This window comes from Larimichthys crocea, chromosome XX, assembly GCF_000972845.2.
Source record: "Larimichthys crocea isolate SSNF chromosome XX, L_crocea_2.0, whole genome shotgun sequence".
Lineage (NCBI taxonomy): Eukaryota > Metazoa > Chordata > Actinopteri > Sciaenidae > Larimichthys > Larimichthys crocea.
The window spans coordinates 14291324-14316249 of record NC_040030.1 but is presented as its reverse complement, the minus strand read 5'-3'; the positions used below and the strand labels follow the sequence as shown (position 1 = coordinate 14316249).

The 24926-nt window shown below is 41.6% G+C and overlaps 1 protein-coding gene across 5 annotated transcripts; it reads right to left on the bottom strand.

Annotated features, from left to right (window-relative positions):
• Positions 1–1699: 1699 nt before the first annotated feature.
• Positions 1700–15383, bottom strand: slco1e1 (solute carrier organic anion transporter family, member 1E1). Of its 5 annotated transcripts, XR_003464302.1 has the most exons (17): positions 15240–15383; positions 14806–14950; positions 12924–13069; positions 11478–11619; positions 10811–10943; positions 10572–10696; positions 8720–8866; positions 7519–7617; positions 6625–6846; positions 6375–6539; positions 5016–5211; positions 4717–4882; positions 3826–4010; positions 3079–3143; positions 2975–2990; positions 2703–2820; positions 2493–2607 (listed from the first exon to the last, which is right to left on the bottom strand). XR_003464302.1 is itself a non-coding variant. In XM_027291883.1 (16 exons), exons 3-16 carry the CDS (start codon positions 13026–13028, stop codon positions 2043–2045), a joined length of 2433 nt encoding a protein of 810 aa, XP_027147684.1. In that variant the 5' UTR covers positions 13029–13069; positions 14806–14950; positions 15240–15383; the 3' UTR covers positions 1700–2042. The 5 variants fall into 5 exon arrangements, 3 of the variants coding, with proteins under 3 accessions (XP_027147684.1, XP_027147685.1, XP_027147686.1); XM_027291883.1 differs by lacking the exon at positions 2975–2990 and having other exon boundaries at positions 1700–2607; XM_027291884.1 differs by lacking the exon at positions 2975–2990 and having other exon boundaries at positions 1700–2607; positions 14882–14950.
• Positions 15384–24926: the final 9543 nt, after the last annotated feature.

The following is a 24926-nucleotide window of genomic DNA, read 5'->3' as shown; positions in this document are numbered from 1 at the left end:
CTTTGGATTACTTTGGTAATTATGAGGAGCTTTGGGTGGTTCCATTCAAAGAAAGCCATGGATGCTATAACTAACCCTCAGTTTACAAAGAGCTGAATGAATCTCCACAATCTTTAAAGATGTCAGTTATTCTTATTCCATTCTTATTTGATATATTTCCTTTGAATAATATATCTGTATTAGTATTTGTCTAGCAATTGACATACAGTAAGGGGGATCAAAAGGCACCAGTGCCAGTAAAGGTAATGGCATTGTGACATCTCAAAATTAACTAGGGATATGTCCACTCTTGTACGATGTACTACATATATGACAGATACACAGTTATGTGCAATGCATGGACACAATTCGAGGACCTCCAACGCAAATCAGGGATTTTATTTAAATAGCCCTCACACACTTGTAACCAATGTGGTCTCTTTCTGGCCCATGAAGCATCCACAGATACAAAGACAAAGACTTAATCTCACCAACACCACCTGCTCTAAGAAAACAGATGTCCACTGTTTGCATGAAAATGAATGACTCCTTGGTGAGGAATGCTTGTAGCTTGTGTTGTTTTTTGAGCATACCCCTGCACCTCTCACAGAGAGATAGAGATTAATTAATCTCATCAGAGTGTTACAAAGTTTCAGTTGCTTCAAAATGGCTGCTTGACTGTTTCCATTAGTGGGCGTTGTTGGAATTTTCTATCCTTAGGTTACACAGGGTCATGTGTGGGCCTTGAGGTCCTCGGCAGTAGTAGTTGTTTGGCTTTGCTTGAGAACAGCAGGTGCCAGTCTATCTCAACACTGTGGTGGCCAGGGTTGAAGGAACTGAAAGTTGCCTTCCTAGATATAATAGATAGCTTGCTGTTGACGTTCCAGTTAACATAAACAGACATCTGTGTCTTCAGCCTTGAATGTGCTGACGGTAACTCTAACATGTGTAAATACATTCTCTTTGGCTAATTCTGGGCGTATAGTATTTGTGGTGTTATCTGTAGGGGTTTAAAGTCGATCCACCAGCATGAGTTTGGCAGAATGTGAGACTGACTCAGGCACTTCTGATGAACTATAAGTGTCTCTAATTCTCCTTGGCCAAGCGTCATTAAAGATTACTCCTGAACACTTTCTTCCCTCCTGACCTCACCATTGAGCATTGGTTCCAGCTATTTTTCCACAACGGGCGTGACTTCAGCACATTCAGCAGACAGAGTCCTGGAGTGGAGAAAACTACTCATTTTTACCTGATTTTGACACTTCATTTCATAAACTTTTCGATATTTTTAATCATTTTAATTTGGCTGGGTGGCCAGATATTTCCCTTAGGTATTGTTATGTAGCAAACCAGAGCTTGAAGGAAAGTGAATATCAGACTTACATCAGGTGGCCAGAAACACATATGAATGCTAATGTTACTCCATGTCTCCTCAAGGTATAAATATAAAACTTTGCTAGCACTGTTCAACTATAATGAATGAATGGATTGAATGTACAGTTCGTCGCGCTTCACCCAAGTAGCTAAAACAATCCAAAACTTTACACATGTTTTACATTTGAAAACTGTATTCTCAATTTGCCCTTGCAGCACAAAAGCCACTTGAGGAAGGACCCTAACAGGAACATCGTGTGTCCACAGCATGATATTGTGTTTGGTTACATGTATGTTTTTGAGAAAGCAAAATTTAAAGTGACAAAAACATTACACATTCACAGATATATTTATTGACACAAAAAGAAAAACATTCATTTTGGCTCAGAGGTTTAGTCTATAATGTTTTACAGTTTAGGTGTTGCATGGCTACTGTGTAGCATACTAATGTATGCATACACATCATGCATGTAGCATAAGAAATTTTGAACTGTTGGTCAATGTGCACATCCAGTACTATTCCATTTATATACCACACATTGCATTATATTTCTACGGCTGTGAAAATGGCACCAATGACAGCTCATTTCCTTATCAGGGCTAATACAATTTAATATATACAACTTTAATATTTCTAGAAGGATTCTGGTTGGCCTCTGCTTGAGAGCACCCTGGTGAATACCTTAGTTTTAGACACCATCAGTTTCGATGCTGTGCATTGTTTCTTTCTCGAACCTGTTCTCATTATCTGGCTGATAGTTCATCTTCTCTTTTTCTACCTGAGCATTTGCGTCCCTGCAAAACTCGTCATTTCCCTCCTTCACCACCTCTTCTGACTTCTGCCCATCCATCTCTATCATTGCTTTCCCCCTGGGAGGGGGAGCAAACTCAACAGTAATCTCTGTCAGGGATTGGAGATGTTTCTTCTCCTGGGTGTTATTGGTGGAGATGACTCTGTTATCTTGGGAGAGCTGCTCTGTTCCGCGAACCTCCTCCAGTTCTTTTGCAATCCCTGTACAAACTTTGGGAGCATGAGGGGTGAGTTTGGAAGTTTTAGTTTTAGTTTTAGTGCTTGGCAGGTCCTCAGTGGGATTTGATGGGATCTGAAGTTCAATTTCCTTTGAAGCTTTTTTATGCTGCTTCTCTGTTTTTGGATCTGTTTTCCGAAACTGACGTCTAAGGAGGATGATGACGCCAATCATGAAGAAATACGAAGAACCACTTAGACCAGTGATCAGACCCAGGAAGATGATCCTGAATATAGAGACAAAAGATGGACTTAAGGGCAGAAATCTTAATTGCTGTTGGGCCTAAAGTCTACCACATTTACAGTATAGTCCATGGCGTACCTGTACATGGTAGAGTCATAAATGCGGCATGCCCCCCTGCCACCACACTTCTTAATCGACCACTTCAGGCAAGTTGTATCAATCAGTGCTCCAAAATACACCGGTGCAGGAATTCCAGCTACAGACAAAGTATCACCCAAATATATACTGTTATAACATTGTTATCTTATTATCTTATTTTGACTGCCACACACCAAACTAATAGAATTTGCACTCAAGCAACACAAAAGGACATTTTTACGAGAGGAGGGAGTTTCAATTCTGGGACCTACCAGTAACTGTACCAACCTTGAAAAGAGAAACAAATGAACAAAGTCCAAATTAAAAAGTTAAGTAAAGTTGTACTTTACATGCACCTGGAAGCAATGAAGCTTACCAAGAGACCTAGTTGCCAAGGTCTGCATACCCAACGCAAGGGATTTGAGCTCTGGTGAGATGCATCTAAAATAACAAAAGAAAGTTTCTATGTCAGACAGTGTCTTTAAAAGAAGAGAAGGAAGAGTTTGTCATTCTGGGTAATACACTCATTTGCTTTCTTGCCAAGAGAAGGTCGATACATCTGTACCTAGACTACCTGTAGACTCTATATAAAGATCTCCACTAAGTCAAAATATTCCAGATAGAGGCACTGCCACTGAGTCAATAATAATCAGGGTAGATCTGTCAATCATGGGGATTGTATAGCATTACGAACAAAAAGTAACATTTGAACAAACATCAGGGTGATGAAAAACTACTTAAATTGATCGATACCATCTTTTGGAGTTCAGTAATGGACACGTTTCATCTTTATTTGTTTAATCTCTTTGTAAAATAACTAACATACATTGTATCATATAACATAATATACTGTATATAATGTGTTAGTGAACATTAGAGGTGCTGGGAGGCAGATTTTAATACTTTTCCTGTTTCTCCCATTTCTAAGCTACTGTGAGCTAAATCAGCTCATGACTCTAGCTTCATATTCACCATAGAGACATGAGAGTGGTGTCTTATCTAACTTTCAGCAAGAAAAAATATGTCTGTGATGTCACTCACAGCACGATATACAGTAACATACATTATTTTAATAATAATTAATGACCAATAATGTCAATTATCAATATTTCAAGTCACAGACCGTATGATGACCATGTAGCCAGGTGTTGCTCCCAGAGAGCTGATAAAGGAGCTGAGAACAGATACAGCCATGTAAGAAGTGAAACTTCGGCTACAGTCCTTGGACTGAGGACAATGGCCCAGATTCACAGATGTACTGCTGCCTGCTGGGTAGGAGGTGGACACACAGCTGCAGTTGTGAAAGACCTGGTAAAGAGAAAGAGACACTGCAATGTAGTGGTAGGACCAACAAGTCTTTACTTATAGTCAGTCAATGTGATGTTAATTCCCACAGTGATTTCTCAAACACTTACATAGCAGATGGATGGATGGAAAAATATGGTGAACTTTAATCATCAAATGAACACTGTGAATTCAGTTGAAGGCCAGTAAAGGTTGTGATGACAAACTGGTTTCATCAAAAGGTTGAATAAACCTTTATAGATTAATAAATGTTGAAAGCTGAAAAATATGCTTAAATTCAAAATTCTGATATATGGGACTTTAAAAGACATACAAATGAACATGAAATATTAGGTCATGCAAATAAACTGAAAGCAGTTTTAATGGGATCTTGGTAGGAACTCGAGATAAAAAAAAAGAGACTGAAGAGGGTATATAGTTGAATGGGGAGAGAAAGAGAAGGAATTATTACTTTAGTTTTTTGGGATTGTCATAATTAAATTCTCTTTTGAGTCACAAGTTCAAGGTTTATCAAATCTTGCTGAGGAATGTTTTCTTAGAATGAAGATGGGGGCTGCATGGTACTGCTGATAAAGATGTCCAATTAATTGATGGTATCAGTTTGTAGAGAAACTAACACAAATATCTCACTCTAAATGGCTGATAAGCAGGTTTACAGTCCTGTAAAAACTGTATGTTTATGCATTCACAGGATTGTGCGCAGCCCTACTGTATTCTTGCCAAATCCACTGGAGCCGAGGCAGCCAGCCATACATGGAGAGATGTAGGTGATGCCGCTGTCTGAGCACACTGGGTCCCACTCCTCTGTTGAACATGAGCAGTCCCTGTTACACTCTGAGAAGAGCGTTTCTCTGTTGTATGACACACCGTGTGTCCTGCAGAGCAAAAAAATAGGGTTTATATTTAATATTAGCAACAGGTTGTGCCTCCAAAAAAAAAAATCTGAATTTAATTTTTTAGAAAGGAGTATTTATCATTGTCACATGGCCTTAATGTATCAGCACTGACCCATTGTATGAGATGGTGAGCCCAGCCACAGGAATATTGTCACACTTAGTGCCAAACTGCAGCAGCAGGAGAAGGTATGACATGAAGGATGTGGCAAAGGAGAGCTGAGCTCCTGACACCAAACTCAGTTTATACCTCTTCATCAGCAGCCCTCCCAGGAAGATCCCTACTGCCACCACTGGCAGGTTCAACACACCTATAAGAAAAACACCAGGCGGTCTGGACACTGGGAGGCCCCTCTTAGAGCAGGAACTCTCTCACTGTCAGACACCCTAATATGTTCTGTTTCTCCATGAGTCTTTAAGCTTTTGAGTACCATGAGACACAAGGCACTGCCAACTCAAATTATGACTTTTGACCTTTTCAACTTCAGCTAAGCGAAGAGTACTGCCTGAACTATGTGTTAAGTTTCTTACAGAATGTGTGCACATTTCTTTGTCTATTTCAGTATAATCAAACATTTAGCCTTGAGTGAACTAATATATGTATTTAATATGTAGGTATGTTGTAGTCCATCTTTGTTGTAGTATCTGAGATTGGTCTTGGTCTTTGTCCAAAAGAAGACATACAACGGTATGTATGAGTACAGAGACAGCCTCACCCAAAGCGATTTGGGGAATGCTGTTTGGTGTCAGTTAAGGTGGTCTTGACTGTCATGTATGGTGACCAGGATTGATACCACTCTCATGTCTTCAAGCTCATTTAGATTATCTTAAAGGGACTCAAATCAGTGGGAGCTGGCTAATCTGGCTCTGTTCAGAGTAAAAACAAGTCTTCCTACCAGCACCTCTATAGTCAGTCTGATTAATAGAATATCGATAAATATCTATAAACAAAAACTGAGGTGTAAAATCAAAAGCAGTTTCCCCCAATTTCCAATTATGCTAAGCTATGCTAACCATCGCCTAGCTCTAGCTCAATATTTACTATACAGAAATGACACCTCATCTAACTCTCAGCTGAAAGCGAGCGTATCTCCAAACTACGGCTCTGTCTAAACACACTTGTACGTCCACCGTTGGTTGACTCAGTGCAGTGCTGTCTTTGTATCAAAAAGTGAGAATATGTGATTTTTGCTTCACAAAAAAAGGGGTTCTTCTTCTTACAAAATTAAAGTAGAGAGTTCATAAAAAAGAAAATGCACTCTTTCAGTACTGCTGCTTTAGCTTTACTTGGTCTATAGGAGCAGTAGCTTATGACAGCTTATGTTAGTTCTGCTGACATAACTGAGCCAGTTTGAGCGATACCACCAAGAGCAGAGGTGTAAATGTAGTGATGTAGGTTTTCCACATATACCAACTATATTAATGTCGTATATAGAGTTTGGTTTTTGTTTTGTTTTGGGGTTTTTTTTTTTACCTATGAGGAAGTTGGCTCTGGATGCAGACTGTCCAAACTGTTGCTCCATGTATTTGGCTTTGAAGGTGAAATGACCAATTAAAGAGTTGTACTTTAGGATGCTCCCACAAAGAAGGAGGAAGTAGGCAGGAGTTCCCATCAGGCGCTTCAACGAGGGAAGAAACCCTATGGAAAAAACATCCAGTAAAGATATGAGCAATGACCGTAGGTCTGTGTTCCATTATGGAAAGAACAAGAGGATTGCCTCAACCTTTAGCGATGTCAGATAGCTTGAGGTTTTGATTGTTGTTGACGGTCGACTCTGTCCCATCTAAGTTCTCCTGGCTGCCCTTGTCTTCCTCTTGCTTTGGCAGTGAGCGGGGCAGGAACCAGAAGGGAATGCTTGAGATGAGCATGAGGGCAGAGGACGCCAGGAAGCCCAGCCACCAGGCGCCCACCCATCGCGCATCTTTAGGAGTGATGGTGATACTTTCTGGATGATAGAAAAGTAAGTGCACATCAGGAGCAGGAAGTCTGTTTAATTTGTTCTTTTAATCTAAACCACTTCCTCTGTGTGTAGTTGCCATATTGAACACCAAATTTTATTTTGATTACTTCTTTATTACAACAACACAGCAGACTTTTGGTGGACTATTGAGTTTTCTGGCAAATGAATTATTAATTTTACCTCATCCATCCATGAGAGTCAAGTCCCTCAAAGGGAAACTCAGAAGTGTCCTCACTAACCTGTTCTGACAGGTTTGTGCAGCCTATTTTTATGGTGTCAGACATTTGCACCATGAGAGAGTCAAAATTGGACTGAACCAAAGCTCCATTAGTGACCATGCCTCTTCTGTCAAGACATGAAATTTTATTCCAGAAGTATTCTTTTGTTTAACTCTGTCCACACAGGAGTCGTGTCAGTCTTGTTTTACGGTCATCTGTCACACTGATCGGACATATTTACTACTATCAATCCAGCTGACAGCACACAGAACGGGACACAAGCAGGTTTCTTATTTCTGGCCCTCGACCGTTGATTTTCTTAACAGAACTGACGACTGATTATGGCTTTAATTAGCAAATGAAGCTAACATTATCTCTTACAATGAAGACTAACAATAGCAATAACAATACCACTGCAAAATTAATGCATCAGGCTTACCCATGTCAACATATCCAATGTCGACATATAGTTTAGCACAGTAGGAGCCCAGAAGGAAACCAAACATGGGGCCCAGGATAGTAATGGTCTGGAGACAAGCTGCAAAAACACAAAACAATCACAGCATTGACATTTTATATATAAAGAGAAGGAGATAAGAGATTTTTTTTTGTTAAATTAGAGTTTGGGAGGTAGCTCTAACCTATAAAAAGGATTAATATAAAAGAGAACTGATATACATATCAGTCTTGTAGTACTGGAGATGGGTCTTAGTATTTAGATATAGTATAGTATTGGTTCAAGACCGTTTGCCTGTGCATTGTCTGATTTATTTGATAACTGTCTGGGAGTAGACATTAGCAAGATCTTCTGGAATAAAATTCGGTTTCCTAAACCACAAAGAGTTCATTTGTAAAACAGCGTCTGAAAGAACACAGTTTGTAAATAATACAAGGCAATACTTAACAAGGTGACTCAATGTAGTAACCATACTTCACCAAGAGTTTTCGGGAATATTAGCTATTTAAGTAAGCCATATACTGTTTGGTTCTGGCCTTGGCTTGGTCTCGCCATGCCTTGGTCATGGTCTCATTTGGTCTCAACCCCTCAAAGTCTTCTCTCTGTCTTGATGTACTCTGGCCTTGGTCATTTGGTCTTGATTTAGGTGGTCTTGACTACAACACTGGTACATATTTTACTTTTTTTTTATTTTATTACATTTGTTCACAGTACAGACCTAAACATAGGCCTAGCCCTGCCACCTGTTCCTTCAAGGCAATCCAAACTTTTCTTTTCTGTTGTCCCCCGTTGGTAGAACGCACTACCAGTTCCTACTAGATCAGGGGCTTCCCTCTTTACCTTCAAAAACCTCCTGAATACCCAGCTCTTTAGAGAGTACCTCCCCTTCCAGCACTACCAACAACTAGACATGCTAAATCTACCCCTTTAAGAATTTTAAGAGCACTTACTGCTGCACTAACACTTTCTTATCGAACTGTACCTTCATTGTTCCCTTCTCTGTAAGTCACTTTGGATAAAAGCGTCAGCTAAATTACTAAATGTAAATGCAAATGTAAAAAGGTTTGATCTAGGATTAATCTAGCTTGAAAGTTTTAAATGTGTGTGTTGATAAACATCATTTATGACATTGGGACCTTTTAAAAATCCCACTAGAGATCCAAAATGAGCAGTGATGTCTTACCAATATAGAATGGTGAGTTTTCTGTTTTAGCAAAGTCATCAATGTAGGAGATGCCCAGAGGTGTGATAGGGGTTTCTCCAATCCCACGCAGAGCATTTCCAAGGAACACATAGATCCACATGTTGGAACCAGACTCTCTCACACAGGCTTCATAAACACACATACAGACACAATAGGAATAGATGATATTGTTTCTGTCGCAAAGGTAAACAACAATTTCAACTGACAATGATCTACACTATCGTTTAACACTTGTTTTTCTTGGTTAAAATCACCAGTCCAAATTGAGAAAATACATACATTTATTTTGTCAAACATCTTTGCTGCCTGCTGCTCCCTTTAGGCATCACTAATTTAGTCATCACTAAGTGCATTAGTGTTTGTGTGTGTGTGTTGTATGTATTGACTCATGTCATTCACTGACTCTGATGAGAATTTTTGCATTGAAAAGAAGTCTTTAGTGCATGTTGAATTACAAAACTTTGTATGGATCCTCTTCCCATGTGTTATTGAGACAGAGACAATAAAGTCTGCTAGCTCAAACCAGATGTATGAATACAATGTTATGTTCATTCAGTATCATTTTAATAGGATGTGGCTTTAAACTTGTATACCGGTGCATTGTATGTGACTTTCTAAATACATCTCATCAGAACAGCTGAACAGGATTAATACATTGCATCCAATGGGTGTGTGACATGTTTTTGTGAAGAGAAGAATTAATTATGGCTGAACAATAGGAAGACGGAGGTAACATTTCAGCTGTAGCCCATCTCGGGGAACTATAGCTGACTGGAACAAGAGTCAAAACATTGAAGAATATGTAAACAGATATGTGTCCAAGCTGAATTTATTACCATAAATATTACAGATGTCTGCTTTTTCTGTGATGCAATAAGACCTGTGTCCCACATATTATTCTGTCTCTTTTCACTTTCTTTTAACAGCTTTCAGCTCTTGTTGGTGTGCTCTGCAGCCTGTATACTGTCTTGATCTTTGGTGCTGTTGAGTAATGTTGGGAGATGGGGATAATTTTCTGCCCAGGGTTATCAGGTTATTAAAATAGATGTTTGCAGCCACCCAAGAGGTGTAATTTTGGGGCTGATGATTTCAGTTCACTATGTACATAGCATGTGAAGCGAGTGGCTTTGAAGGTCAAGCCAAGATCAGTGCATTCCAAAGATGGGTGAAAGATGGCCAGTGAGCTGTTCATGGTTTTAACCAGGTTTCATGTTAACAAAGACTCTCTTTTTTTAGAAAAAAAACAAAACAAAAACACTCGATTAAAAACTGACTCAGCTTGGGTCAATGTAGCACCTATGTAATATGGTATTAACTTTACCCAGTACCAATATGGTGTTTTAGCCCAGAAGTGTCGAAAACTGCAGTTCCTCAAACAGCCATGCGAGGCTGGCTACACAATGTGTCATTCACCATACACCCCCATGTTAAAATGTCCAAATGTCCAAACAGTTTTGGCATCTATAGTTAATTTCCCAGTTTATGACAACTGTACTGAGTCACCCGTCAAATTAAAATATTAAAATTTAAAGTTATGCGAAATTAACAGCTTTGCTTGGTGGGTGCTGTTACAGATGGTTTGTTTAAGCAGCCGGGCTATAATACTGGCAAAGTCATGGATACTTTAAAGTTTATCTAAATCAAAGATTTATTGATTGGGAGCCATGAGTTCCTGTACAAACTGTTATTGATAATCCATGCAGTGATGTAGAGGCAGAAGTCAATAGTCAAAGGATCACCAAAGTTAGCATTCACCTAATTGTTCACCAAATTACAAATTACTCATATATCAGTGCAATTTAATATTTTTAAATTCTAAAATCAAACTTACCTGTTTTGTCTTCCTCAGAAGGCTCCATCTGAATTTTAGGTACATGTTCTGTGTTCAGGGGATCAACACAGGCTGCAATGTTCACACTGTCATTTTGGAACTGAATGACTGTATCGTACTTGTAACTGTGAAAACAAGTGGTGCCACAGTGAGACATTGTACAATATCATTTGGAGGTTTTTCTCTTTATCATTTTTGTTTTCAAAAGTTTATAAAATTGTGCATTTGTGGATGTTTACCGTCCCATGAAGAAGTGTGTCAGGCCAGTGAGAAAGCCCCCTACAGCCATGAGAAAACAGCCCATGGCAATGAGTCTGGGCCGATGCAGCTTGGCCCCAAAATGGCTGACCACAGCAAGAAACAACAAGTTGCCTACCTCCAAGAAAAAGAAACCAAAAGAGCAAAAGAACACATTAATACAGTTACAGTAGGAGTCTGTAAAGGTTCCGATCCAAGTAATTTTTAGAGAAGGTTTAAAGGGTTAAATCTGGGGCAACTGGACTTGGTTGAAGACATTTCATCTCTCATCCAAGGGGCTTCCTCATTTCTGACTGACTGATGATACTCAGGTATTTTAGCCTTGGTTAGATCGTTGACCAGGCCATTGCACGTGGTTCATTAGTGTCATTAAATAGTAGCCGTTGCGGTCACCTAAGGTCTGGTGTGGACGATGGTTAGTGGAGTCAAACTAGGCCATGTGTAAATTTCTGTTTAATCAATGGCCTGGTCAACGATCCCAATCAATTCCAGTTGCCCTAGATTTCTTCCCAAAGATTGATACACTAAGACGTTCAATCTTCAGACAGTCATTGACTACACAGCCAAACTGAAAAAGGTGTCAGAAACAAAAAATAAGACCTGATCAGATGCACAAATGATTAGAATAAAATCAACAGATAGATGTACCCATCTCAAAACTGCCATCTATGAATCCAATGTGCAGGCTGGAAAGATCAAAACGTCTTTCAATCTGAGTAATCGAGCTCTTCATGTATGTTCCTGTCAGAGCCTTGGAGAAACTGGCAAAGGACATCGCCATAGTAAACAACTAGAAAACACAAGGGGAAATGTGACATCAAACATGCTGTAGAGTACATGCTACAACAGGAAAACAACCATCTAAAATATTTAAACCTGCAATAACTAATTTCTAGTGAACAAGACATTGACACAGCATCACATTTTAAGTTGATCGAGCTTGTTGGACATTTATTACAAACAAATCTATTACAGCCACTTTAATAATAAAAAGAAAATAAACAAAAAATCAATATATAAATGTAGTTTGCAGGAAATATTGTGGTCAATGTAAATTTGTATGGCATCCAATGTCACTTACTTTCAAACTTATTGACTGAACTGAGCGAAAAAATACAATTTTATGTACAAAATCCTCACACATGCTGGCTAATCCAAGCTGTATTTCAATATTCTGTTTTATTAACATGTCACTGAAGTGATCTCACGTGCACTCTCCAGTGAGCTTACGTATGCTTTCTACCTCCTACATTGTAGCCTCCTCAGTCTTTGTTTTTTTCTCCGTGTGTGGGCACCCTGCAGTCTCTTTATTATAAAGTTAATTCCCACTGGGGATTATTGAAATCCTCCTGGATGTTTTTCTGTGTATAGTATTCACCTATTAAGGTGTTTTGCTACAGAGGCCTTCGTTCTTAACTTAAACTTACAATTTGCACTCTAAATTCTCTTGAAAACCTTAAGGCACATAAAACAGTGTTCTGTCAAATAAACACTGCAACAGTTGATGACATATAGTAAGAACAATTTAATGTATTCTACTTTAACAAGAATGTGAAGCACAATACTGCACAAGCAGAGCACCCACATAAAGCTGCCAATATAGTTTTGTATACAGGCTGAGCTGTGGTCCATGAGGAAAATATGTTACAATAAATTATTGCTTGTGTCTTGGGAAAAATGCTCCATTATCTTGCTGATGCAGTGCCGCAATCAGGCAAGGCTGTGCTCAGGACAGACACTGAAGTTGGTATGCTGATCTAAAGTAGAAATGTGGCTTGCCAAGATTTTCGAAAACAACATAAAAATCATCTCTTGACTTGATTCTACCTACTTTGGGGAAACATATCTCTGAAAATGACCAAAGCCTGATGTGTGTCTCACATTTTAAGCGTTTATCCATCCATTATCTATACGTGTTTTATCAAAGTTTGAACCTTTGCTGTCAGTGGACAGTGCCAATAACGCCACAGACGCTGCCTTTTTTAGGCGTTAACTGATGTTTTCATCTAGAGCAATTTACTCTGAGTGCATCAACAGAATGAACTTCAGTCCCTTAAGTAACCAGCAGTGAAGTGTTGATTACAGATGTAGTACTTTGAGAGTGGTCATGCTAGGGCATTTTCTGGTCTTCTGGTCAGGGTCAAACAGAGCCTGCTGGCTGGTAATCATGCCTCTGTCCTCCGTTGCTTCATCCATCATGCACTTAACGTTGTGTCCGTTGGTCTATCTACCTGCCCTCACTGCAAGAAAAGCAGACACACACATAAAAGAAATACTAGAAATGTCTAACATAATATTTTCCCATCTTATATTATCTCTACTATCTCTACCCTATTTAAAGGAATTGTTTAAAAAACATAAATCTATTGGTATAATTAGAAGGGTTAGTCATAACCACACACAGTCTCCTTACTGTTTATTATAATCTAATTTATTATTATCTTTCATATTGTAATACAGTTTGGGAGATTACATTTCGTACTACTCTCCACAAAATTTTGTTAGAACTGCAACCCGATCAGATTTACATATTTTATCAGCCCCTCTATTTCAGAAAATCCAGATTCTTCACTATTATTATTTACAACATTAGTAATTCTCAAATGTGTGTTTTCACTTTAAAGATCCTTTCAAGTGAAGTGGAAGATTCCAAAGCATTTCAAGACTGTCTATATTTAGTTGACTTGTTAATCTCTAGATCTTCATCTTCATCATTTCTCACTTGCAGAGGTTCATTTAAAAAAAATAATAAATAAAATTAGGAAATTTTAAATTTAGAAGGAGGCTTTAAATAAGCGGCACCGTATATTATTTCAGTTCTTATTTCAATTCAGTTTTATTTATATAGCCCTAAATCATAACAGAAGTCATGACATGACATTATAGAGCAGGTCTAGATTGTACTCTTTTTAATGTTATTTACCGAGACTCAACAATTCCCACCATGAGCAAGCACTTGACTATGGTGGCAAGGAAAAACTTCCTTTTAACAGGCAGAAACCTTGAGCAGCTCATTGGTAGGCGGCTTTGATTTGTTATCTTTGTTATTTTTATGTATTTTGTGTAAAGAATTTAAAACTATAAAAAGAAAACACGTCTGTACAGCAAATATGTATCAAATATGATTAGCCTAGTTTAGCATAAAGACTAGAAACAGTCAATCTGGCTGCACCAACATCACCTTAAAAGCTTACTGTACTTATTACTAATTATTTTTTATTTGTTTCATTTTGCTCATGTTACTCTCAGCAAGAAAGTTATTTCATATAAATGTGTGTGTATATATATATATATACACATTTATATGAAATAACTTAAATAAATAAATAACACATTTCATATAAATGTGTGTGTATATATATATATATACACATTTATATGAAATAACTTAAATAAATAAATAACACATTTCATATAAATGTGTGTGTATATATATATATATACACATTTATATGAAATAACTTAAATAAATAAATAACACATTTCATATAAATGTGTGTGTATATATATATATATACACATTTATATGAAATAATTATATATCTATATAAATATATATAGATTTTGTGATATATTTCACATGACATCATGTTAAATGGAAAAAAACAAATTTCAGTTTTTGTAAAATATAAAAATAACTTTTAGTTGTCTTTCATAATATTTCGCTCGATGTCTCACTATGGGATTCACGCCAATCCTGATTGGCTGTGAGATGATGTCAATGAGATTAATGCTTCTGAGGTCTGCAGCGAGGCGTGCATTCCATAAGTGAGACATCTCACTCATATTACTCAGAGAACCGGGGTTATGTAAGTTTACCAAGCTTTTCATCCAACACTATAATAATCTACTGCGTAGTTGTTTCAAAGACTTCATATTCTCAGTAAGTAGCTGATAACTAGTCTCGTGACATTTATAAAACAAACTATCTGCATCTACTTGTTTAGAATTTCACAATATTGAAACATTTCCTCACGTGCAAAGCCATTCCCGTCAGTTCAGCCTCACATATCTTAGTAAAGTGAGTGAAAACAGAAGAGCTGTAATGGCACCTATGTAAAATCCACAGCAAACTCTTCTTCTCACAATCCACTCAGTTCAAGACAAGTCAGGAGATGCAGCTGAAATCCATATCAGAGAGAAAAATGTTTCAACTCATCTCTTCTCTGGAAAGCTTGAGGAGATGATCCTGACATAAAGTAACACAATAAATCAGTTAGTATTTTTTTTTACTTCATAACTTCACTGATCTCCATCAGGTTTAGCCTGGTTAATACTGCCACCCAAAGCACAGCTCTCCTCTAAAGTCTTTCAAGTCCTGATTTTATCAGAGGAATTGTATTATATTGAGAGAAATAAATAGCAAAATCCCTACTTTAAGGCAACTACTGAGGAAGGTTAATGAAATACCTTGTGCATCTCCAGGCCAAAGGGGACTGCGGTGTCCCCTCTCTTCTTCTTCTTCTGCTCCTCTTTAAGCAGCCATGTGTCTCTTCCCAAGCTTCTATTCTCCTGGGCAGAGCAGTTACTTGGAACCAGACGGACAAAAGGCCTCACACATTTTTATTCCACACACATGCCAGCCAGAACAGGAGGGGGACGGCAACAAGAGAACAGGGGGGAGGTAGAGGGGAGACAGATTAGTAACTCCAAACCAGGCGCTTTGGATTTTTTTTTTTTTTTAATCACAAGGTAATGTGTCAGATACAAAGGAGGATCCAAATGGCCAAAAAAATATGTATTACACCAAGACACTTTAACCTAAAATCCAGTGTATGCATTTCTTTAAATGTGCTTGATGGTTTTGATGAAGACATCAAACATGGACCAGACTGTCTCTATGTAAATACTTGTCAGAGAATGTCAGTCAGTTCAGTGACTGGTGGAGGGTGCAGGCCACCAGGCAGTACACTCAGCTTTGGTCCTTCATGAATTCCAAGGATTAGGATTAAGGGCCTCAACATTCCTGCACAGCAGCAGTGAAGTGTACCATTTTCCCTTTTCTGATACTTTACTTTTTTTTAAGATTCTGGGATTTTGCATTTGGTGTTTTCATGTGTCACTGTATCTAGTTTACAGGTATATTCAGACAGGAATGGTAGTTTGTGACTGTGACCAGACAAGACACTGTATATGCTGCAAATATAATACTTGACAGTGCACATGTCCAATACACAGAATCCCTATAATTCTATATTATAAATCTCTCATGTCTGACTGGCTTTGGTTTGCTCAGAGTAATTGCAGTGCCTTCCAGTGGGAGGTATATAATGTTGTATAGAGTACAGCCTGCTGGTGAAACCAGGTACTGATAGATACACAGATAAAACTGTTTAATCATACATTATTGTAATCATTGGTCATAGCAGTTACAATACATACAACAAAATGGTAAAATGTAAAAAAAAAAAAAAAAAAAAAAAACATGAGTAAAAATCATCGTCTTTTGCCAAATATAAAAGAAAAGTTATCTGGTGAGGCACAAAGTAAACAGAGGAGTCTGATGGACCAAGTTATGTAATACCAACCTTCAACTTTAAGCAAGCCAGACTGATATATCGATGCACAAGTGCAAAGAGAACGATGAGGTCATGTTGGAGATTTACTCAGCATAATATGTGATCAGCACAGGCTGGACTGTCTGGCTGTCTCGGGTTTTGGGCAAACTGCAGGCAAGTAGGGTGGGGAAGAACCCCAATGAAGAAACTGGAGCTGATGCAGATTATTTATTTTTTAATAAAAAAGTAGCAAAGGCTCATGAGACAGGCAAGGATCAAAACCAGAGAAGCAGTCCAAAACAGGCCAACAAGTAAGAACAGGCATGAATCATTCAAATTTTTATTTAATGATCATGCAGAATCAACATGGTCCAATAAACTTTACAATAAAAGAAACATACATAGGACAAACATACAGTAATCAAATTAAATAATTCAAATAAAACAACCAAAATAAATCACTGTTAAAAGGTAATGGACATGACTGTGTTTTAAGTTATACACTTATTTGGGCCGGGTGGTTGGACAGGGGCAGGTTCGTCCAGTTGACGCAAAGGTTCAGGCAGTCATGCAGTATCCTGTTCCTGCTACCAAAAAAGGACTTATGCGGTTTTTGGGTATGGTTGGCTATTACCGTGCATTCTGTAAAAACTTCTCGACAGTGGTTGCACCTTTAACAGACTTTCTGAAAACAAATGCTAAGTTTGTGTGGTCTGTTTAGTGCCAGCTGGCATTTGAAAATGTGAAAACTCTGTTGTGTGCTGCTACAGTTCTTTCTGCACCACACCTGAATCAGCCTTTTAAACTAGAAGTTGATGCTAGTCTTGTTGGAGCTGGTGCTGTGTTGTTGCAGGAATCAGAGGGGGTTGACAGGCCAGTATGCTACTTCTCCAAGAAGTTTAATGTTCACCAGCTCAACTACTCAACAGTTGAGAAGGAAGCGTTGGCCTTGGTCTGGGCCCTAAAACATTTTGAGGTGTATGTTATGTTGAGGTGTATACTGACCACAATCCTTTGACTTTTCTTTGTTCATTGAGTTGTCCAAACCGTCGTCTGATGAGGTGGACTTTGTTTCTTCAGTCTCATGGTTTGGAGATTAAGCACATTAGAGGTAAAGATAATGTTGTGGCGGACGCCCTATCACGTGCCCCTGTAGAATAGATGCCATGCTGCTTTGTGAGCTGCTTTAGTGCAGTCTCTGTTTTCTTGGTTAGAAGTGTCTGATTGTTATTATTAGGGAATGATCTCTGATCTCTCTCTGGCTGGGCCCTGTTCTGGGCTCTTCTGTCCCTAGTCAGGTTTGGTTTGGTTTGGTTTAGTTCAGTTTGGTATTTTGGGTCATCCTTTGCTTTTGTTTCACACTACCAACACATGCACACTCGCAATTGTCACTCATGCACACCCTACACCACTGATACCACTGCTTCTACACACTCCATAACTTTAAATCCTTTATGATTGTTTAATTTGGTTTAATTTGATTTAATAAAGTATTGTTTAAACAAACGTACATGGTGTGAACTCCCTTTTTGCCATGACTCTCAGAGCCAGATCATGACAAATATAATGAAGTAAATAAATGTCATGGTTTTCAGTCTTGAAAATTAAACAGGATATGCTTCTTTTAGCAGTAATAGAAGACCATTCCAGAGAAAGAAGGCAAATGCTCTGAAGCTGGTTTGATTTATTTATAATATTTTTTTGTTTTTGACAAGGACACCAGCATCAAGAAACTGCATCTTGGTTTATATGGTATAAATAGCTCAAATAAGTAAGTTGGTGCAAGATCATGACCTTATAAATTCAAAAAAGAACCTTAAAATCAGCTCTAGCTTGCACTCATAACAAGTGAAAAGAGGCTAGAAACGCTGTTATATGATCTTTTTTCAAGATTAAGATTCTAGCTGCAGCATTCTGAACTGAAGCTGAAGACCAGAGTAAAGGGCAGATAGAAGATATAAATGTATGGATTACAGATTCAACATCACACAACGATAGGTCAGTTTTAATTGTTGGGATATGAGAACGAAATGTCAGACAAGAATCAAAAATAAGATTGCTTTCAGTAATAATACAGCCATCAATGTTAACCCTCAAATTCTCTGATTCTGCAACTAATAACTCTGTTCTCTCAGCATTTAACAGCAGAAAGTCTATTTTTTAACATTTCTCATAGACATGCCTCTAAATTTAGATAGAGGAGATGCATATAGCTGTGCAAATAATCAGGCTGATGGTCAATCAGGCAGTAAAGATTGAATTTCAGGTAGAGGGACAGATTTGATTTCTGGCTTAAATGCACAAACTGGTGAAAAGGGGCTGATATATGTATTCAGGTCTGATGAGGAAAGTTTGAAAAGGTGAGGGGATGACCAGGACTGGCAAGAGAATCTGAGGACATCTAGTGGATCTTGAGTATAGCAGGACTGAAGTACATGACCTGGGGGAAGTGAACGTAGGCAGGGACAGAGAGCCAGGCCAGGCCAAATAAACAGTTCGAGTTCAGTTTGAAATAGATGTTGGGCTTAAATGTTTCTGCAGCAAAACTCATTTCAAAACCTTTTTTTTTATATAGGTTTAAGACACTGAAAAAGATCTCCAGTCTGTCAAGATGTCACACCGCGGTGAGGTCAAGTTGGGTTTTTGTCATGTCTTGTCATTTCCTGTTTTATTTTGAAAAGATAACTCTCCTCTCGTTTCAGGTCACTTGCCCTTCCTCGTGTGTCACCGGTCTGATTGTCTTCCCCGCCCTGATTGTCTCCACCTGTTCCCCATTACCTTGTGTATATATTGTCTGCGTCTCCCTTTGTCTTGTGCCAAAGTGTTTCGTCCTTCGTCGTGCACCAAAGCCTTTTTTCATAGTCCATAGCCACAGCTCCTTAGCTCAAGTATCTTTTTGTTTTCTTCCTCGAATGAGTGATTTTCTGTTGTAATTCCTAGTCTAGCCTTTTGTTACTTTGTATCTAGTCTAGTGTGTTTTCAGCCTCGGTTTTGAGCGCCTTAAGTTGATGTTTCATAGCCTTTTTGTTTTTCCTCTTTATGAGTGATTTTGATTTCGTTAATCTTTAATACTATTAGTCCTAGCTTTATTGTTCCTCGTTGAGAGTGATTTTGATTTTGTTATTTAGTGTAGTTCAGAGTTTTTTCCTCCTTGGAGTGATTTTTGTTTCCTTTAGTTTAGGGCCTTTTCATAGCCTCACTCAGTCGAGGATTTTCCCCGTCCTGAATAAAACAGCTTACTGTCTAACTCTGCATCTGAGTCCTCATTTGAGTCCCGGCCTGACAGTACACTTTGGCCAGAATGGACTCAGCAGAGGCTGGCCAGTGGACGGCTGCGCTACGGGCTCAGGAGGCCCGCATCGCCCGTCAGGAGGAGCTTCAGACGGCGATGGCATCGCATTTCGGTGAGCTCTCGTGCCAGGTGAGAGATCTGGTGCACCACCTACGGCAGACCATCCAGCCACCTGCGGCGCCGGAGCCTCCAGCAGCTGCAGCGGCTCCGTCCCAGGGCGCAGGAGTGGGGATCAAGCTGGCGCCCCCGGAGCGTTTCTCTGGGGAACCAGGCCAATGCAAGGCTTTTCTCACGGATTGCTCCATCCACTTTGAGCAGCTTCCTCATGCTTTCGTCACGGATAGATCCAGGATCGCATTCATGGTTTCCCACCTGACTGGGAGAGCCAGAGCTTGGGCCACCGCCGAGTGGGCTCGTGACTCTCCACTCTGTTCCTCTCTCACGGACTTTAAAGCTGCCCTCATGATGACGTTCGACCCAGTGTCTACGGACCGAGAGAAGGCCAGGGAGCTGAGCGGTCTGACACAGGGCAGAGACTCGGTGTGTGACTACGCCATCCGCTTTCGCACCCTGGCGGCGGAGAGCGGCTGGAATAACGCCGCCCTGTACGACGTGTTTCTGAAAGGGCTGGCGACATACATCCAGGAGCTACTGTTGCCGCTGGACCTGCCTGCAGACCTGGACCCGCTCATCGCTCTCGCCATCCGGACAGACAACCGGGTTCGCGAGCTCCGGCAACCACGGAGTGGTTCGACACCGGAGAGGACTCCACGCTTCACAGCCCCGGACAGGCAGGCTCTCCGTTACCCACCGCCAGTGCACGGCTGTCCCTCTTCCGCCGCCAGGGAGGAGGAGCCCATGCAGCTTGGCAGTGCGAGGCTGACGCCGGAGGAGCGACGACGACGCCAGCAGGAGGGCAGCTGCTTTTACTGCGGCAAAATGAATCACCTCGTCGCCGCCTGTCCGGCCAGAAAGCCCCGGGAGGTGAGTCAACCTCCAGCCACAGCCCTCGTCCCACGCCGCCTAACACCAGTTAAGGTAATGCACCACGCCACTACCACCACACTAGGAGCGCTCATAGACTCAGGGGCCGATGAAAGCTTGATGGACTGGGGGTTGGCGGAGAAGATAGGCCTCAGGGCTGAACTTTTGGCTAAGCCCATCCATGCTAGAGCACTAAATGGACAGGAACTTTTCACCATCACACACATCACAGAGTCTCTCCAGCTCCGCATCAATAGACACACAGAACACATACGTTTTTTCTTATTCAAATCGCCTTCACATACGCTGATTCTGGGACATCCATGGCTCCTCAGTCACAACCCTCACATTGATTGGGGAACTGGATCCATTATGGGCTGGGGAAGGGATTGTACTACTCATGGCATAACCACACCGTCTCCGAGTGATGACGGCGCAATGATTAAACTTGTGACTGTGAATCCCAATGCAGACCCTGAATACCCAGACCTGAGCTCCGTACCTTCCTGCTACCACCACCTTAAAGAGGTATTTAACAAAACCAAGGCTCTCTCACTTCCTCCTCATCGACCATACGATTGTGCCATTGATCTTATTCCAGGCTCCACCATTCCCAAAGGCCGCCTGTACGCGGTCTCTGGGCCGGAGAAGGAGGCCATGAGGGAGTATATTGATACCTCCCTGAAGGCTGGACTGATTCGCCCCTCTTCTTCACCTGCCGGAGCTGGTTTCTTCTTTGTGGGAAAAAAAGACGGTTCTCTAAGACCATGCATTGACTACAGCCCACTTAATGACATAACCATAAAGAACCGCTATCCACTTCCCCTTATGTCATCTGTTTTTGACCAGCTCCAACAGGCCCAGATCTTCACCAAGTTGGATCTTCGCAACGCTTATCACCTGGTGCGTATAAGAGAGGGTGACGAGTGGAAGACTGGGTTTAATACTCCTAGCGGTCACTACGAGTACATGGTCATGCCATTTGGTCTCACTAATGCTCCGGCCGTATTCCAGGCCATGATTAACGATGTGCTGAGAGACTTTCTCGACCATTTCGTGTATGTATACTTGGACGATATACTTATCTACTCCCCTGACCTGACTACCCACCAAGACCACGTAACCCAAGTATTAAAGAGACTGCTTGAAAATAAGCTCTATGTCAAGGCTGAAAAAAGTGAATTCCATGCCGACACTGTCTCCTTCCTGGGCTTCATCGTAGCCCCTGGAAGAGTGCAGATGGACCCGGCTAAAATTAGCGCTGTGGTCGATTGGCCCACACCTGATAGCCGCAAAAAGGTTCAGCAGTTCCTTGGGTTTGCTAACTTTTACAGGCGGTTCATCAGAGGCTTTAGCGCAATAGCTGCTCCTCTCCATGCTCTTACCTCCACAAAGGTGCAGTTCCGCTGGTCTCCAGAAGCTGATGCTGCCTTTCGAGATCTCAAACATCGATTTACCTCGGCCCCCATCCTCACCCTGCCAGATCCTCGACGTCAGTTCGTGGTAGAGGTGGACGCCTCTAACGAGGGGATCGGGGCCATCCTTTCACAGCGGTCAGAGCAGGATGGTAAGATGCACCCTTGTGCTTTCCTGTCACGGCGACTATCCAAGGCGGAGCGGAACTACGACGTTGGTAACCGGGAGTTGCTGGCGGTCAAGCTAGCTTTGGAGGAGTGGAGACACTGGCTCGAGGGGGCGGACCATCCATTCATTGTCTGGACAGATCACAAAAACCTAGAGTACATCAAGACAGCTAAAAGACTCAATTCTCGCCAGGCCAGGTGGGCGCTATTTTTTAACCGATTCTCCTTTTCTCTCTCATACAGGCCAGGGTCCCGAAACGTCAAGCCAGACGCACTATCTCGTCTCTTCGACCCTGAGCCTGTTGCCAAGGATCCAGAAACGATCCTCCCACTTTCATGTGTGGTTGGAGCGCTGACCTGGCAAATAGAAAATGAGGTTAAGCAGGCTAATGGTGAGGCTCCGTCACCTAGTGGGTGTCCAGAGAATCGTTTGTTTGTCCCGGTTGATATGCGCCCACAGGTGATCCACTGGGCCCACACCTCGCTGCTTTCCTGCCATCCGGGAGTCAGAAGAACGATGTTCGCCATCTCCCGGAGGTTCTGGTGGCCCTCCATGGAGCCGGAGGTCCGGGAGTACGTAGAGGCATGTTCGGTCTGCGCCCGGAACAAGACGTCCTCCGGGTCACGCATGGGTCTCCTGCAGCCACTTCCCATCCCCTCCAGACCGTGGTCCGACATCTCGATGGACTTCGTCACGGGGCTCCCGGTCTCTCAAGGCAACACCACTGTCCTCACAGTGGTGGACAGGTTCTCCAAGATGGCTAGATTCATTGCTTTGCCTAAACTGCCCTCCGCCAAAGAAACGGCGGAGATCATGATGATCAATGTTTTCAGAGTTCACGGATTTCCCAAAGACATTGTGTCAGACCGGGGCCCCCAGTTCATCTCCAGGTTCTGGAGGGAGTTCTGTCGACTCATCGGAGCCAAGACCAGCCTGACCTCGGGTTATCACCCGGAGGCCAACGGCCAGACCGAACGCCTCAATCAACAACTGGAAACCGGCCTCCGGTGTCTGGTCTCTCAGAATCCCTCGACATGGAGCAAACACCTGGTCTGGGTCGAGTATGCCCACAACCTACTGCCCACCTCGGCCACAGGTATTTCACCGTTCAAATGTGTATTTGGTTACCAGCCTCCTGTATTCGCAGACAACGAGCGGGAGGTGTCTGTGCCCTCCGCCCATGCCATGGTTCGCCGCTGCCACCGCATCTGGGCAGCCGCCAAGCAGGTTTTAATTCGCCAAGGGGACCGGGTCAAGAAGACTGCAGACCGCAAGAGGCGACCCGCCCCAGCTTACCAGCCAGGACAGAGAGTGTGGCTTTCCGCCAAGGATCTCCACCTTAAAGTGCCTTCCAAGAAGCTGGCACCGCGGTTCGTGGGTCCGTTTCCGATCACCAAGCTCATCGGCCCTGCAGCAGTTCGCCTTCGCCTGCCCCGATCCCTCCGTGTTCACCCGACCTTCCACGTAAGCCGGATCAAGCCCGCCAAGGAGAGTCCGATGGTCCCAGCCGCCGCCCCTCCGCCGCCCCCAGAAGTGATAGACGGCGGTCCGGTATACAAGGTCAAGCGGTTACTGGCAGTTCGCAACCGGGGCCGAGGTAAACAGTATCTGGTGGACTGGGTAGGATATGGTCCTGAGGAGAGGCAGTGGGTCCCGTCTCGTCATATCCTAGACTCTACCCTCATCACAGACTTCCACAGGGACCACCCTGACCAGCCTGGGCCGTCAGGAGTCGGCCCTAGAGGGGGGGGTACTGTCACACCGCGGTGAGGTCAAGCTGGGTTTTTGTTATGTCTTGTCATTTCCTGTTTTATTTTGAAAGTTAACTCTCCTCTCGTTTCAGGTCACTTGCCCTTCCTCATGTGTCACCGGTCTGATTGTCTTCCCCGCCCTGATTGTTTCCACCTGTTCCCCATTACCCTGTGTATATATTGTCTGCGTCTCCCTTTGTCTTGTGCCAAAGTGTTTCGTCCTTCGTAGCGTGCACCAAAGCCTTTTTCCATAGTTCATAGTCACAGCTCCTTAGCTCAAGTAATCTTTTGTTTTCTTCCTCGTATGAGTGATTTTCTGTTGTAATTCCTAGTCTAGCCTTTTGTTACTTTGTATCTAGTCTTGTGTGTTTTCAGCCTCGTTTGTGAGCGCCCTTAGTTGATGTTTCATAGCCTTTTTGTTTTTCCTCCTTATGAGTGATTTTGATTTCGTTAATCTTTAATACGATTAGTCTTAGCTTTATTGTTCCTCGTTGAGAGTGATTTTGATTTTGTTATTTAGAGTAGTTCAGTGTTTTTTCCTCCTAGGAGTGATTTTTGTTTCCTTTAGTTTAGGGCCTTTTCATAGCCTCACTCAGTCGAGGATTTTCCCCGTCCTGAATAAAACAGCTTACTGTCTAACTCTGCATCTGAGTCCTCATTTGAGTCCCGGCCTGACACAAGACAGCAAGTGCGCAACTGAAGATCGGATCGAAGACCACTATTGTTAAAATGAAAAAACAACAACACTGTGTTATTAGTGCCACTGACCCTGTTATTGCTCATATGTTGTTTATATACATGTTGCATATATTTGATTTGATTTTGGGAATGATATATTAAAGCACAGGTTTCTTTTTTTGTTCGCTCTTTTTCGTAGCAAGAGCACCACTTGTGTTTTACAGTCATGCAGTAATATCTCAACAACTCGCAAATGTTAGCACGCTAAACTAAGACGGTGGATTCGGTAAACACCTGCATGTTAGCTTTG

Excerpts from the sequence above, each read along its gene's own strand:
- slco1e1 (XM_027291883.1), bottom strand. The coding sequence starts at position 13,028 with ATGATGGATGAAGCAACGGAGGACAGAGGCATGATTACCAGCCAGCAG. Across the intron at positions 10,697-10,810 it reads ACACACTTCTTCATGGGACG|TTACAAGTACGATACAGTCA; the intron begins GTAAACATCCAC and ends TTGTTTTCACAG. Across the intron at positions 2,821-3,078 it reads CTTGGCAACTAGGTCTCTTG|CTGGAATTCCTGCACCGGTG; the intron begins GTAAGCTTCATT and ends CTTTGTCTGTAG.